This window comes from Rhipicephalus sanguineus, chromosome 5, assembly GCF_013339695.2.
Source record: "Rhipicephalus sanguineus isolate Rsan-2018 chromosome 5, BIME_Rsan_1.4, whole genome shotgun sequence".
In the NCBI taxonomy this organism is placed as follows: Eukaryota; Metazoa; Arthropoda; class Arachnida; order Ixodida; family Ixodidae; genus Rhipicephalus; species Rhipicephalus sanguineus.
In genome coordinates, this window is record NC_051180.1 from 118,301,671 (window position 1) to 118,317,586 (window position 15,916).

The 15,916-nt window shown below is 48.0% G+C and overlaps 1 protein-coding gene and 1 pseudogene across 2 annotated transcripts in view; one reads left to right on the forward strand and one right to left on the reverse strand.

Moving 5' to 3' along the window:
• The first annotated feature begins 715 nt into the window (after nt 1–715).
• Nucleotides 716–7,495, forward strand: LOC119394935 (uncharacterized; annotated as a pseudogene).
• A 4,697-nt stretch (nt 7,496–12,192) lies between these two features.
• The window catches only part of LOC119394205 (uncharacterized), a 39,325-nt gene continuing 35,601 nt past the window's right edge, over nt 12,193–15,916 (reverse strand). For both annotated transcript variants that reach the window (XM_049415691.1, XM_049415692.1), the window contains exon 3: nt 12,193–12,510. In XM_049415691.1, coding sequence (XP_049271648.1) covers nt 12,256–12,510 — 255 coding nt within the window. In that variant the 3' untranslated portion in view covers nt 12,193–12,255. The remainder of the gene's footprint in view (nt 12,511–15,916) is intronic.

Genomic DNA, 15,916 nt, shown 5'->3' on the forward strand with positions numbered 1-15,916 from the left:
CGATGCCACCGAAATTTATGACATCACGGCGAGTTGACGATACGCGAACGTCAAGGGGTACGTTGCCACATTTATATTGTTTTCGTGCGTTTCTCTTTAATCACGAAAATGTTTTGTGCCCGGGTCCACCAAGACTTGAGTGACGTATTTCCGTTATGAAAACGACGCCGCAAGAACGCACACGATCAGACGGCAAAGAATACTTGACGAAAAAAGTTCCATCAACGGGAGTCTAACAGACGACCTCTCGGACCGCGACAACCGATGCCGGGCACGCTATCCACTGCGTCACGGTCTTTCTTTTTTATTTTGCTTTATTGCCTGTTTCCAGACATGATGTACACAACAAGCACATAGAGGTAATAACAACAAATCGTGTCAGTCCTACTGGATGGACATCAATTTCAAAATTCCTTGAGCACTGTCAAGGGTTCCACCCTCGATAACCACTCAGGCACAAACTCTTGCGCTTTCTGTAATTCAACAAATTTCGACATGGACTCTGTTGTAATCGCGTCAAACGTGGCTGTGATGATTATCTGCCCTCTGCTGTTAAGTGCGTAGAGAGTGTTGGTGCTGTTATCGTGTTAAAAGTGCGGCGACCAAGCTGTGTCGTGTCATATGTGTTCCTGCCATGAGCTGCAATAAACGGTTTTCGCACATCGGCGTCTTCATTGTAACAATGGCGACGAGGGTGGGACGAAGCGGCACTGAAGCTATGGCCACCACTTACGGAAAGCTGCCGGAGTTCCGCCCGGACTCAGGAAACATCGACGTCTACCTAGAAAGGTTGGAACTATTTGCGAAAGCAAATGGAATACACAAGGGAAAGAAGCTTGACGTGAGAAGGCCTACGTGACACTGCGTAGCTTACTGTTGCCGAAAGCGCCCACCGAAGTAAAGTACGAAGACGCCAAGAAGGTGCTGCAACAGCATAACGCCCTGAAGTGGTCTGTGGTTACCGAGCGATACCACTTCTACCGGCGGAACCAGGAGTCAAATGAAACCATCGCACAGTTTCTCGTGGAACTGAAGAGGCTCGCCGCGACATGCTCTTTTGGAAATTTCCTCCAAGAAGCGCTATGAGACCGCCTAATTGCCGGAATACGGAGCGACACCATCCGATGCCGTCTTCTCGCGTTGCCCGACGACGAGGTCACCTGGGAACGGGTGTGCAAGGTAGCCACCGCCATCGAAGCCGCACAGAAGGACAACCAGGACATGCTGTGCGACAGCGCTGGGGCCAGCAACGCTGAACTGCAGTGGCAAGGAAGCCAAGGGAAGCCTACCACAACAAGCAAGGTACTGAAAAAAAAAAAAACATGGTTGATCCCTCTATCATAGGAATCGGTATAACACGAAAGTAAAACGTGTCTTCACAGACGTAGTTTAGCGTTTATTGTGCATTGTTTCGCCCTGAGGGCGAAGGAATGAATGCTATAGCAACAAGTTGTAATGTCACGCGAAGAACAGCAAGCAGCTCGAAACTTGCAACGCGTTGCTCAAGCAGAAAGGATGCACGGAACGAGCATACACAAGATGAGCGCAAACCGACAACTGTCACAGCTCGACAGGTAAAGCGCGCTGGTCAAATACAAAGGAGGACGCACGAAACGAACGCACAAGTATACACAGGATGAGCGCGAACTGTCACAGTTGTAACTTATTTGTTTGTGAACAGCGCGCTCCTTTCGCAAAAGCGGCCGCTGCAGTGAGCGAAACGACATTCGTGCTTTCTGTAACTTGAACGCAAACTTGCGGTGAGAGCGCAAGACGTACAAGATAAGCGCGCGCGCAGGAGCGACCACGCCCTGTAGAGGCGCACGCTCATGTCAACGCGGGGGGCGACGACATTTAAAGCGCGCTCTTCGAGCCCTTCGCGCCATCTGGTTAGTGATAACGAAAACACGCTGATGTCCCCTGATCTCTGAGTACCGCCAATGGTAAATGGTGTATATAAACAGCACGCCGTTAGTATGACCAAGAGACTACCGTTTGTGGGGGAATCGATTCGCGCTGCGCGCTGGGGATCAAGAGGTCGTAAGTTCGATTCCAGGTGACGGAACTTTTTCTTCTTTTCTTTGCCATATGTTAGTCATTATATTTTACAACGTCATATCCGTGACGGAAATGCGTCAGTGGAGCCGTGGTGGAACGCGGCATAAAACACTTTCGTGTTAAAAAAAACTATAGACGAAAAACTGCAACAGTTTGTCATAGATGCGGCGGCGAGCACGCTCCTACAAGGTGTCCATTTTTAAAAAGTGCTTGTTTTACTCGGATACATGCAGCGCGATTTAGACGAAGACAGGAGACACATAAAACACAGACGAGCGCCGACTCTTGACTGGCAGGTAGATACAGCAATCAGGTTTGCACATGCTAAGGCCGGATCAGTGCAGAAAGTTTCAGATAGAAAGGGGCCCAATGTAGAAGAAATCTGTTCCAATAGCACTTTGACTTGGGCGAGTTGGTACATACTCTACCTGCTGTATCTACCTGCCAGTCAAGAGTCGGCGCTCGTCTGTGTTTTATGTGTCTCCTGTCTTCGTCTAAATCGCGCTGCACTTATCCGAGTATGTACCAACTTGCCCAAGTCAAAGTACTATTGCTTGTTGTAAGTGTTCTAAACTTGATCATGTCGCAAAAATGTGCAAAACGCGAGTTGTTAGTGCTGTAGAAGTACCGGCAACAGAGCAGGATTTGCAGGATTTGCTTACTGTATGTCAAACAAACAAACAAACAAACAAACAAACAAACAAACAAACAAACAAACAAACAAACAAACAAACAAACAAACAAACAAACAAACAAACAAACAAACAAACAAACAAACAAACAGAGCAGGCAGTCCGCCTCCCATAGTAGTAAAAGTAATCATAAACGGTCACGAAGTACCGATGGAATTGGACACAGGGGCTGCTGTTACAATCATGTCTCAAAAAGACTTTGCAGAGAACTTCCCTGACCTATCGTACAACTGTGAGGACGTAAAACTCGGAGTGTACAACGGCACCGCAATCAAAGCAAGGGGCATTGCCCAAGTCGATGTGAAGTGCGGAAAGCAAAGCCACCGCCCACTACTTGTCATTGCCAAGTATGAAGAAGGGTGCGCATGCCGGTGCTTCTCGGTCGTGACTGGCTCGCAAAGATAAAAGTGAACTTGCCTGATGTCTTGCAGAAACTGCATGAGATTGCGCTTAAAGTACAAGCAGTCGCGCCTCTAAGAACTCGAGGAGCTATAGAATCATTAAAACAACAGCACGCTGATGTTTTTCAAGCAGGTTATGGTGCTTTAAGAGGATACAAGCGTAGAATTCGCACGAAAGAGAATGCAGTTCCAGTTTTCTGCAAGGCGAGGCCTGTACCGTATGCCTTGCGAGAACAAGAGGAAAAAAAAACTGGCGGAACTAGAGAAGGCTGAAGTAATTTACCGGGTGCGGCACAACACCTGGGCAACGCCACTAGTTATTGTGCCCAAGAAAAATGGACCAGAAATAAGGATATGTGGAGATTATGGAGTCAGTGTGAACAAGTCCATCGAGGCAGATCACTATCCCTTGCCACTCCCTGAAGATATCTTTGCGTCCGTGGTGGGAGGAACCGTGTTCACTGTGTTAGACTTGGCAAAAGCTTATTTACAGCTGGAGTTAGACGAGCATGCCGAAGACCTTCTAACGGTTAACACGCACATGGGTCTCTTTAGATACCGGCGGTTGTCGTACGGCGTTGCGAGTGCGCCTGCTACGTTTAAGGCAGTCATGGATCAGGTTATGCAGGGCATACCTGGCACAGCCTGTTACTTAGACGACGTGCTGATTGCTGGGAAAGACCTAACAGAGTGCTACAACCGAACGAAGGAAGTGCTAAATGCTCTGAGTAAGCACGGGATCCGAGTAAATGTGGCAAAATGCGTTTTCTTTCAAGAAAGAGTACAATAGCTAGGGCACTAAATAGACCAACACGGTCTGCATCTCACGGCGAATAAAGTAAAAGCAAATATTCTCGAAGCACCGAAAGCAAGCAATGTGACTCAGTTGAGGGCATTTTTGAGCCTAGTGAACTTCTATGCCAAATTTTTGCCCAATTTGGCCGTACAACTAGAACCGCTTCAACAGCTTCTACGCAAGGGAAGCTTATGGCAGTGGTCGCGTCAGTGCGATGAGTGTTTCAGGCGATGTAAGCAGTTGCTAACTAAAAAAACAGTCTTGGAGCTGTATGAGGCAAAAAAGGAAATCCAGCTGACATGTGATGCTTCTGCTTACGGGCTAGGCCCGGTGTTATCGCACGTAGTGAATGGCGTTGAGCGTCCGGTCGCATTCGCTTCCAGATCAATGTCACAGGCGGAGAGAAACTATGCACACATTGAGAAACAAGCACTCGCCATCATTTTCGGCGTAAAGAAATTTCATAAGTATCTTTACGGCCGCAGCTTCGTTAATATCACTGACCATCAACCACTCACGATAATTTTTGAAGCTAGGCATCACAGCAGTGCTGTGGCAGCGGCGCGAGTCCACCGCTGGACCATTTTTCTGTCAAACTACAGTTTCCGCATTGTGCAGAAATGAGGGGCAAAGATTAGCAATGCTGACGGCTTGTCGCGTCGACCATTGTCTGAAAACACTGATGATGTAGATAAGATTTTTTTTACTTTTCTCCTGCCAGAGAATTGCCCTTAACTGCAAAGGACATCGCACGTGAAACATCTAAGGACTCTGTCTTGAGTGTTGTGCGTGAAGTGAAATGGCGTGACTGGCCGCGGTCTGTAGAAGCGCAGTATCAGCCATTCTTTGCAAGACGGTTTGAACTTTCTGTAGATGATGCCTGCTTAATTTGGGAGAACCGAGTGGTTATACCCCGCGCTCTTCAACAGGAAGTACTGTCGCTGTTGCATGAACACATAGGAATCAGTAAAATGAAGGCTCTGGTGAGATCAATGATACGGTGGCCCGGAATCGATAGCAGCCTCGAATAAACTATAAAACAATGTCACATCTGTCAGAGTGTAAGGCCAGTGGGCCAGCCAGCGCCACTGACCCCATGGAGGTGGTGTACTAACAGTTGGGAGCGAGTGCACCTCGACTTTGCAGAAAAAGAAAACAAGATGTTTCTGGTCGCAGCCGATTCACACTCCAACTGGGTAGATGTAAAAATAATGACTTCAACTACGGCGCAAAAGACCACTGAAACAGTAAGGTCATTGTTTGCAAGCTATAGGTTGCCTCAGGAGATAGTTCCGGACAATGGGCCACAGTTTCGAGCGAAAGAGATTGATGATTTCTTGCAGGCAAACGGGGTCAAGCATACTTTGACTCCCCCTTATCATCCTCAATCTAACGGTGCAGCAGAACGAGCAGTGCAGACTGTTAAACAGTCACTGCTAAAGCAAATGCCAGATGATCAACGGAGCCACAGTGCCAGATTCTTGCAACACAGAGTTGACAACTTCCTCTTCGCGTACAGAACTACGCCGCACACATTCACTGGTAAAACACCAGCAGAGTTGTTTTTAAAGAGAAAGCTGCGCACAAGACTGTCTCTGCTCAAACCAGACATGGAAGCTACCATCAATGCGAAGTCCGAGAGGGAAGTGCGCAGTGCAAATGAACGTAGGCGAAAGCCTAGAGTATTTTCTGTTGGCGATCGCGTGCTCGTGCGTACTGTTCGTGGTGAACTTTTAAAGTGGCGGCCTGGAAACATTGTGAGCGTGAAATCCCAGGTAACGTACCTGGTGTACGTTGACAAACAAACGCGCTTTGTGCATGCCGATCACCTACGTTGCACTTCTTTGAAACATGAAGAGTATGTGGAAGACTGTGGTGATGAAATGTCTTTGCCGCATGCCAGTGATATTTTGAAAGGGGGAAATTGCTCAGCACAGCCACCGGTGTCGTCACTGCAACTGCCGCCCACCCCTCCTGTACTTAGACGTAGCACACGGGTGACACGCCCACCAGATCGACTGATGTACCAATGAATGTGACTTTGTTTGTGGGGGAGTGTTGTAATTGCGTCAAACATGGATGTGATGACTATCTGCCCTCTGCTGTTCAGTGCGTAGAGCATGCGCGCGCATTCTTTGTTGGCGCTGTTATTGCGTTAAAAGCGCGGCGACCAAGCTGTGTCGTGTCATATGTGATCCTGCCATGAGCTGCAATAAACGGCTTTCTAATATCGGCGTCTTCATTGTAACAGACTCTCGAAAGTACATTCTTGTGAGCCTTGCATCTGGATCGCGGTGAAATACCGCCATACGGGCCCGCCATAGACAATGGAAGCCAGTTAACATTATTAGGTGTAACGGCAATCCATCCTCTTTATCTACGGAGAGAAATCTGATCCAACGGGAATTCCTTCTCGATTGTCTTCAGCAGTACATCCCAAAAGTAAACGCCCTCCCCGCACTGTAAGAAAACGCGGTCAATAGTTTCTGGCTTATTACAGATAAGGCAGTCTGAGCCCCAAGGTAAGAAAAAGATGGTTGATCCCTCCGTCATAGGAATCGGAATAACACGAAAGTAAAGCGTGCCCTTACAGAATTAACTGAATGTTTACTGTACATTGATATAAGAGAGTTTGTACAATGTATATTGATGTCTGACAGCTATGGGCCAACTGCGCTTGCATAGGCGGCTCCACCAGCGCGGCGGCGTTCAGCGCCAACGCGGCCGTTTCCGCGTCCTTGGGGTGATAGACTTCTCTCTCAGACCACACGCGCGGCTGCTTGTGCAAGCGCGGTGTCGCCTGCGTGCGTTCCTCTGCAACTGCTGGCTGGTTTTCAGACCGTCGAAGGTTTGGATAAATTTTTCTGGGGAGTAATCATTGATAAAGGCAAGCTTCTGTAGGATGGCAGGTCATGTACATAATGTTAAAGAACTTGTCGTTTCGCACGGAAGCGTGGTGACAGCTCAGTGTGTGTCTCGACCGCGCATCAACGCTCCGTCGCAGACAATGAAGTGGACAGTAAATAAACATTTTTATTCAATAGTCTCGTTTTATTTCATTCTGTTTTATTGTTTTAAGTTCTCTCGTAACGGATGCGTCATTGACGCGACCTGCGACTGCAGAGCAGGCATAGCCGGCTAGTGGAAGCACGCTGCGGCAGTGGCCGTGTACCTGTAGAGATATAGAAAACTGACTTTAGCACGAACTTCTTTGTTGTTCAAAGCTAACGAAAATAACATGCGAGCACGACAAGCGCTAAACAAGTACACTAGCCCTAAAGATATAAACTGTGAACTGAATACGTCTAGAACGAAAGGAATATTCGTCGCTGTCAAGCCTAAATAACATGCAAAACACGCATAAATGTTACCGCACCTTTCGTAACGTTCACGTGAGCGACCTGTTCCTGCCTTCCTTACTTCTTGTAAGGGGATGGAAAACTCGTTGGGCGGTAGGCTGGGTGCTTCTGTTCACTAGCCTTATCATTACCCACAAAATGCCTTCTGCAAGTTCAGCTATTTTCTGTGGACCCCCATTCCAGAATTAAACAATGTATTCCCGATACCGATTCAGCGTGAAAAAAATATCATGATTAATGGGTGTATCAATATTAAGGCAGGTCTGAAACAATGTTTCATTCCAAGGGCGTCTCTCACATGGAATAAACGTAGCACCCTGCACCAAATAAAATGACAAAAAGCCTTACTTGTCACGGCGAATAAGTTGTGTCCAACGTTGGCATCTCTCCTTCTCCCTGTGTGTGTCTCCCTTTTCGTCCGTCGTCTTCTTCGCACCTACTATTTCGAATCACCCAGTGAGCCTTCGGGAAGCGGTAAAACTTTGTTCCAGGGGTATTGCTGTCGGTATCGTGACAGCCCACAACACAACGAACCTTGTTGCTGCGACGCTGAGCCATGGAACGACCGCCAAAAAGAAACGCTTCGCAAAACTGCGGAAAGACACGAAGGTGCTGGCGCGAAAGCTGCCGCCGGCCGCGGCATTCGAAAGCTTCTATCACCCCGCGGACGACGCGCGCGCCGCCGCTAGAGGCGTTCCCGTCAGCGGAGAGTTAGAAGCGCAGTGTGCCCACAGCACCGTTTAACGTGGATGCACCCACTTTGATGATGGTGGTACATCTCCATCCCGACCACTAACGTTCATGTTAAATAATCAAACAAACCCTTGTGGTAGCTGTAGTAGTTAACGGTGAAAGCGTAATCAGAGAACGAGATGTGATAGCCAGAAGAGCGTCGCAGATTGGACGCAGAACTTGGTCGCCATGCCGCGGCACGTTAAAATGTGATTGGACACCACGGCCGGACTAGAGGGAAACGCAAAGCGCATCGTGCCCTCCCCCCCCCCCCCCCCCCCCCCCCCCCCCGCTGTGATTTTTCTCGGGGCGAGCGCGTGAGCGTGGAACGCGGTGGTACAGCCAGGTGAGGCAGGCGCGCGTCACAGAGATATTTTCGGTTTGGACATCTGGAACTGTGCCGGCACATTGGAAAACAAGTAAGATCGTGGCATTGCTGAAACCAGGCAAGTCTCCCCGTGATATGGTTTCCTACAGACCTGTGGCACTTGCAAGTTGTGTAGGAAAACTCATGGAACGAATGGTTCTGTTGCGCTTAGAATGGTTTCTGGAGAAGCAAAATATATATCCAGACGCGATGACTGGCTTCCGGAAAGGAAGATCATCAATCGACAGTGTGATCGATTTAGTAACGACCGTTGAACACCAGAAACGGCGCCACCGATTGACGGCTGCAGTCTTCCTTGACATCAAAGGTGCATTCGACAATGTTCTGCATGACGCGATCCTGAATGCTCTTGAAGACTATGGTATTGGCGGCCGTATGCATCAGTGGATAGCCAGCTATCTTCAAGAAAGAACAGTATTTATGACAACTGTAGACGGTGATACAAACAACCATCCCGTCTATCGCGGCGTCCCTCAGGGAGGAGTCCTGAGCCCAACATTATTTAATATTGTACTTGTTGGCCTCGCTAAAAAGTTAGGAGGCAAAATCTCAGTATCTGTGTACGCAGATGACATCTGCATTTGGACCACGAGTCTAACGCGTTTGCAAGTACAGACGAAGCTACAACGTGCGGTATCGATAACGTCCACATATCTTAATAGCCGCGGACTGCAACTCTCCCCGACAAAAAGTGCAATCCTGGCATTCTCGAGAAAGTCAATGGCCTGCTACCCTGTAGTGATAGATGGGAACGTCATACCTTCTGTAACTCACCACAAGTTTCTCGGAGTTATCATCGACCGGGATTTATCTTGGTCGAAGCACATCTCTGCACTAAGAAAAAAACTAGACAGCTTTGTCCATGTCATTCGCCATATGTCTGGAAAATCGTGGGGGCCATCGAAGTCATCTCTACTACAGCTATACCAGGCACTTTTTGTTGGATACCTCCGCTACAGTGCTCCTGTTCTTTCTCGTGTTTGCACATCTGCTGTCCGTACACTCGAGAGTGCTCAGGCCCGCGCCCTCAGAATTTGCCTAGGAGTACCTCGATGTACTTCTACATGGGGTACTATTACAGAAGCACGCGCTTGTCCAGCTCGCGTTTATCTTAAACACGAGCCACTGCGAGTACATCTGAGGTTATTGACAAGGCACCGAGACCATCCACTGAGAGACATTATTAACACACGACCCAATGCTTCATACTCGGAAGCTGTGATGTCGCAGCAAGATCTGCTGCCCTCGAATTATGCACCACAAGCGACTCCCGGAGTACCTCTCTGGACGATGCCTAAACCGATCGTGCGACTCTCGATTCCGGGGATAACAAAGAAGTCAAAAATACCAACCGCTGGACTTAAGCATTTTGCTTTATCGTACATTGCCCATATGTACGGATATACGGTGCATATTTTTGCAGATGGGTCTGTCACGCAGACGTCCTCAGCAGCAGCTTTCACGGTTCCTCACATGGGCATCACGAAACGCTTCAAGATAGCGCATCGGACATCATCTACTGCTGCTGAGCTGACCGGCGTCCGACAAGCTGCCCGCTACATTGTACAACAGAGTCCCGCGAAATGGACATTATTTTGTGACTCCAAGCCGGCACTTCAACTTATCAGCAATTACATGAAGCAAGGAACCGCATACAGTCCTCTGGTGTGTGACATAATGAATATGTTATCTGAGGCGTCTCAATCCGGGCATACCGTTGCATTGCAATGGATTCCCAGTCACTGTGGCATAGCTGGGAACGAGCAAGCTGACGCAGAAGCAAAAATGGCGCACACTAACGGCGAAGTCATATCAATTCAATTTTCCCGATATGACATCAATGGCTTGCTGTCTGAATCTATGAAAACATCTATGACACGCTTATGGAATGACCCTAATTATCGCCAAGAACGTCTTTACAGACTTGACTCTGGTCGTGCTTTTCTGATTCCATTCCGGTTAAGAAGAGACCAGGAAACATTACTACATAGATTGCGGCTGGGTGTTGCGTATACACGAAGATACCTTTTCAAGATTGGGCAGGAGCGAAACCCTAACTGCAGTGTGTGTCACACGTCTGAGACTATTCACCACATCCTGTGCGTGTGCCCTCAGTACGCGACCGAAAGACAATCACTTCAGTGCGTCGTAGACCGTCTGGACTCCCGACCTTTTTCGGAGGAGAAGCTTTTGGGTGCTTGGGAGCATGCAGACCAGGCCCAACGAAGTTTAAAGTGCCTATTGAGATTTCTAAGCGATACAGGTTTAGATGCTCGTCTTTAGAGCATGTGCGGCATAAAGACTTTTGCGCGTGCCCTGTCCCCGTGCAAAACAGTGTGTACAGTGACTCATTTGCCATACCATCGTCGCCTATCATCACACCTCCCTCTTTCTCTTTCTTTCCCCTTTCCCCTTACCCCCGTGAGGAGTAGCAGACTAGAACCCGCTTTCCAGGCCGACCTCTCCTCCTTCTGCTCATTAAAAGCATCTTCTTCTTCGGTTTGGATTAGCGTGATGCGGCCCACGCTTTTACGATGCTTGGGCTAAGATCGCCACCTCGCGGTGTGTTAAGGCATTGACAAAATTGAACTTCTATTGAAAACGCGCCGAATGGGACGGACGTGTAACGCGCTGCAGGTGCTAATCGCGGAGGCCACAGTAATGACGAATTACTTTACTTTAACGCTCCCAGAGGGCAACACCTACCTGCCAACCGAGAGAGTGGGAGATATAGGAGGCGCGTTTGTAAAACCTAAAGAGTCTAATACCATGAAAGAAAAGAAAAAAAAGTGACCGTGGCACAGTGGACAGCGTGCCCGGCGTCTGTTGTTGCGGTCTGAGCAGACGTGGGTTCGAGGCCCGCCGACGGAACTTTTTTCTTTGCCATCTGATCGTGTATATTTTTTCGACGTCATTTCCGTGAGGGAAATACCTCACTGAAGTCTTGGTGGACCCCGACATAAAACACAGATGCGTGCTCCAGTCCTCACCCCCCCCCCCTCTCTCTCGCCTTGCGAGACCTGTGGCGCATACGCGTACACCACGGCCCGTGGTAAACGGGCGCCTGCCACACGTGTCTGGAGGAAAGGGTTTGACGATGTACGCGACAGGATTTTCGCGTTATTCATGTCATAACCCGACCCTCATATTCGTCAAATCCTCTTACCCTCCCATGCCAATGTTGGTCTACACCAAGTTAAAGAGGCGATCATGAGAGCACCTAGACGTAGGCGGCTAGATAGATATATACGTACATAGAAACGCCCGAATTGCCAAAGGTTCGCTAAGAAATGCTTCACGTTTAAAATTTCGCTGTCAGCGGTCCTTTAACCTCGATATAGCCCAGTTCTACCGAGTTCAACCTATGGTTTCTTGGAATGGGGAGACCACGCCAAAGACGATGCCTAAATGAAAACAAAATAAAGATGTTTATTCCCTCTCTCTCAACCTAGCTACAAGCAAATTCTGCCTGGCTACAACTAGAATTAGCAGACCATCGACAAGCTTCGCTATGTCTTTAGCTTTGCGCGGCCGAGTATAAACGACGCGCTTTTTCTTTCGTTAGGAGACTTAAATGTCAAACCTGTAACACGTCCACCCCTGTTACCGTGCGTGACGATTCGCTATATGCGTGCAAATCCGTAAAGGCATTTCCAGTATATGCGTGCTACTGTTGACATACTGAAAATCGTCTATAGTTTTTTTTAATGGGGTATGAAAGAAATTGCTATGAAATACTCGATATTAAAATGCATGAACTGCGCAGCCGTCCTCTGCCAGGTGAGCGCTGGCAGTACTTTATTTCTGTTTTCTTCAAAATGATGACTTTTCACTTGTTATCGTCCTGGACGTCGCCATTCGACAAGTAGTCGACAAGAGCTTCAGCGGTCGAATTAGTGTCGGTTTCGTTGCCCGACAGGCTCGTGGTCTTCGCTGTGGTCATCGCTGTGGTCGTCGTCTCGTGATCTGAGGCTGGCTGCATCGCGTAGTAGGCGACCACGGCGACCAAGGTGATCACGACCACAGCCACGCCGAGCAGGAACGTCAGGCTTGGTCTCGTCCCAGGGGTCAAGCCTGCCTCACCCTACGTGATCAACACGCAAGATATTTCAGAGAGATCGTGACAGCCTTATCGTCGCCCAGTTTGTTCACGCTATGAGGAAGCTGGACGTAACCCAACACCTCTCCTGGGAACAGTCATGACTCAAGCACGAACGCAACCAAAACGTTGCTTTGTCATCTAGGATTCCGAGCAGCAAATCTAGTTAGGAACGCGCTCAGCTTGGCGGCTACCGATTTGTCGAGCGACGAGGTTTCGTCATTTTTAGAGGGTTTGACCAAAGGTACCCTTGAACCAGTTTAAGGCGGCAGGGTTTTCGAATAGATTTCATTTGTGCCTCCCACAGCCGCAGCCGCACGGAATTGCTGAAGTAGCAAGCCTTCTTTGGATTGATGAAGGGTATGAAATTCAAAGTGGCCAGCTGGTTGTTGAGATACGAGTCTTAATATGCAGGATATCCTTACCCTTTAAAGAAACGCTTGTCTCTACAGACAGTGGAATTCTAACATTGTGCAGTCAACCGCAAGAGTTCAAAAAACTTCGGATCTACAGTAAGAATGCATTTTCAATATGGTTGCGACTAGGGATGCGAGAACATTTGATACTTCGAATTTTCAATTCGAGCCAGTATTCAATTCGACTCGCAAGGAACTTTCGCTATTTGAAATATCCGAACACCAAATCTTCATACAAGTATTAAAGTCAGGAAAAAGAATTACACACCTGTGCTAAATTTCGCGATCCTGGATGCCCAAATAGAGAAATTTGTTTCAGTTTCCTCATCCCCGCCTTATTGTTCAATTGCAAATTTTGTGACAGTATACACTTGTAGTGGCCAGCGAATGGCATTCTGTTTGAGGCCGAGCACGTTGTTACAATATACTAAACAGCACCGCCGAAGCAAATGGGAAGTGATTGCGAAATTAAGAAGAGATGTCTAAAAGTAGCGAAACACAGTTTGAACAAAATGTGAGCTAACGCTGACATTTGAAAGATGGCTTTTATATCTCACTGATGGGTCATTTGTGAAGGGGATTTGACCTAAGAGGTATCAGCGCTGATCCCCAGAATGACAGATGTGAACGCCGCCTCTGAAACGTAGAGTTTCTGCTTCACTATTATGGCTAGACACATGGTGACCGAATGGGCTGCCTCGAAAAAAAAAACCTTGACAGGAGTCCCGGTATGAGTAGCTCATGAACATGCTTAGTGAGAAAATAAAAAAAAAAAGAAACACAATTGCGGCGCAAGGGCGAAGCAATGAATGCGATAGCAACAAACTGGAATGTTATACAAAGTAAGCTTAGTAGCTAACCCTTTTGTATCGGATCTCACGTACGTGACTCTACAAAACGCTGGTGTAAGAGAATACGGCCGCTCCAGGGAGCGAAATGGTTTTCGTGCTGTTTGTCGTCTTAATGCTAATTAAGCGGTGAGAGCACAACACCTACGAGCACAGCACCTCAGCCGTCTACTGATGTCTGTCGAGACAGCGCGCGCGCCAGTTCTCGCGACCGCGCCCTTTTGATCAAAGTTTGCCGTTGCTGCTCGAAAGAAAAACACCCCCTCTCCCCCCTTCTTTCAAGAGTAGAACGCGATTGGCCGCGAGATCGAGCGGAGTCGCCGCCAAGCGGCTTCTGGCTGAACCGCTTCTATAGCGTGGATTGCTCCATGCGTCGTCTGCTAGCCCCGTTGCGTTTGCATGTGCGCGTACGTCATGCAGATCCTCAAAAGGCGGTTTGTTCCTTTGCGTTAGTGCAACTTTAACCGCTCGTACTTATGCCTAACACGATGTAAAGAAGAATGTGGCCTTAACCGGCTCTATATGTGCTGTAATAAGATCAGAGAGTGCACTTGTCGAGAGTGCTGTGTGTGGTCGTCGTACCCTCCATTCACGAGAGTGATATCAGTGTAGGTGCCGCTCTGTGGTTCAAGCGCATTGCAAAGTGTATTTGGCGTTGCCCTAAAGATGAGCAGTATTAAATCTCATGTGAATACAGCTTTTTAGCGGCGCAATGGTAAAAAAAGGCTCGCATGTACTTGAGCGTTGTGGTTAGGGGTTGTTTATACGTTACGCGACGAGCTTTAGTTGTGTACGGTCCTGGTCTCACTAGAGAGAAATATTTCTTTTAAGTCACGTCTGACACTGCGGTACTTAATTTGTCCCCTTAAAAGAACAGAAAATGAAATGACACGGAAATAGCAAAACTGAGTTGCGTTGCGCAATTTTAACTTGTGGCGAAATTTATACAACACCCGTGTACTTAGATTAAGGTGCGCGTTAAAGAGGGCTGATGGTCAGAATTAATCAAAACGGCATAGTTTGCATTTATGTCGTAGTAATTTCACGCGAAGCCACGTCCTTTTTTTTACATGATCTTGAACGTTCGTGTTGCGTTGTTTAGATTGACGGAAGGCAGAGAACATTATTCGTATGAAAAAACGTACTTTGGTCCCGTAAAATAACCGGACCTTCGTTCCATTACTGTCGTGCAAGTAATCAATCGAAGAAATTTCCGTGCTGTACAGTTACAGTTGTGTACTGTTACTGGAATAAAAACAAGCGTATGCGTGTTAAACGTCTCCGTAGCGCTAAAGCGCTGTCAGCTACGTAGCTTTTCTCAGTAAACCTATCAACTGTCCTACATTTCATGGAGAACTGAATAAGAAATGCGAATGAATATTTGAGCGCGCAGTGCACAAAGCGCTATTTCAACTTATCGTGCAGGAATACGGGCTTTCTTTTTGTTGAGGGGCATCCAAATGAACAAGAAGTAAATATTTAATTCAGTCGCGCTATACAGCAGTGCGTAGTAGGTGGAACACAAGCTAAACATGTGCAAATAAAACAACCAGAAAACGTCACGTATTGCGAAAACGCCGACTGTCACCGAAGGCGAGCAACCCGTTCGTCGGCAGAATGCGCTTCTCTCACAAGTAATTGTAACGTTCGGCGCGCTTCGTGCATTAATTCGGGAATGAAGAGCGCACATATTACCACAAAGCTGCAGTCAACGCATTTTGTTTGCAGGAAATCGGGTCACATCGCTCACAAGGAAGCGCTGTTGTGCATGTTTGTAGACGCGCCGACAACCGCATATCCACACTAGCGCGGCGACAGTGCTGCCACCTGTAGCCCGATCTCGCGGCGAATAGCGTAATAGGACCGCGTTCGTATGACCTTACCATTCGCTAGTTTCGATTCACTTCTCGGTGAACACCTAAGCCGCGCCGCAAGGAAAGTGAAAGTGCGGACGCCCACCGGCTCCTATATCCATGCATACGGCGCGACGAAACGCGGCGGGGCGATGCTGTTTAAAGACGCGCCCTTGGACCTTTTGCGCTATCCCACGGGTGATATTCAGGCCTCTTCCACGCTGAAAAACCTCGAAGATGTGCGTACCACCAACGGTAAATGGTGTATGCAAAT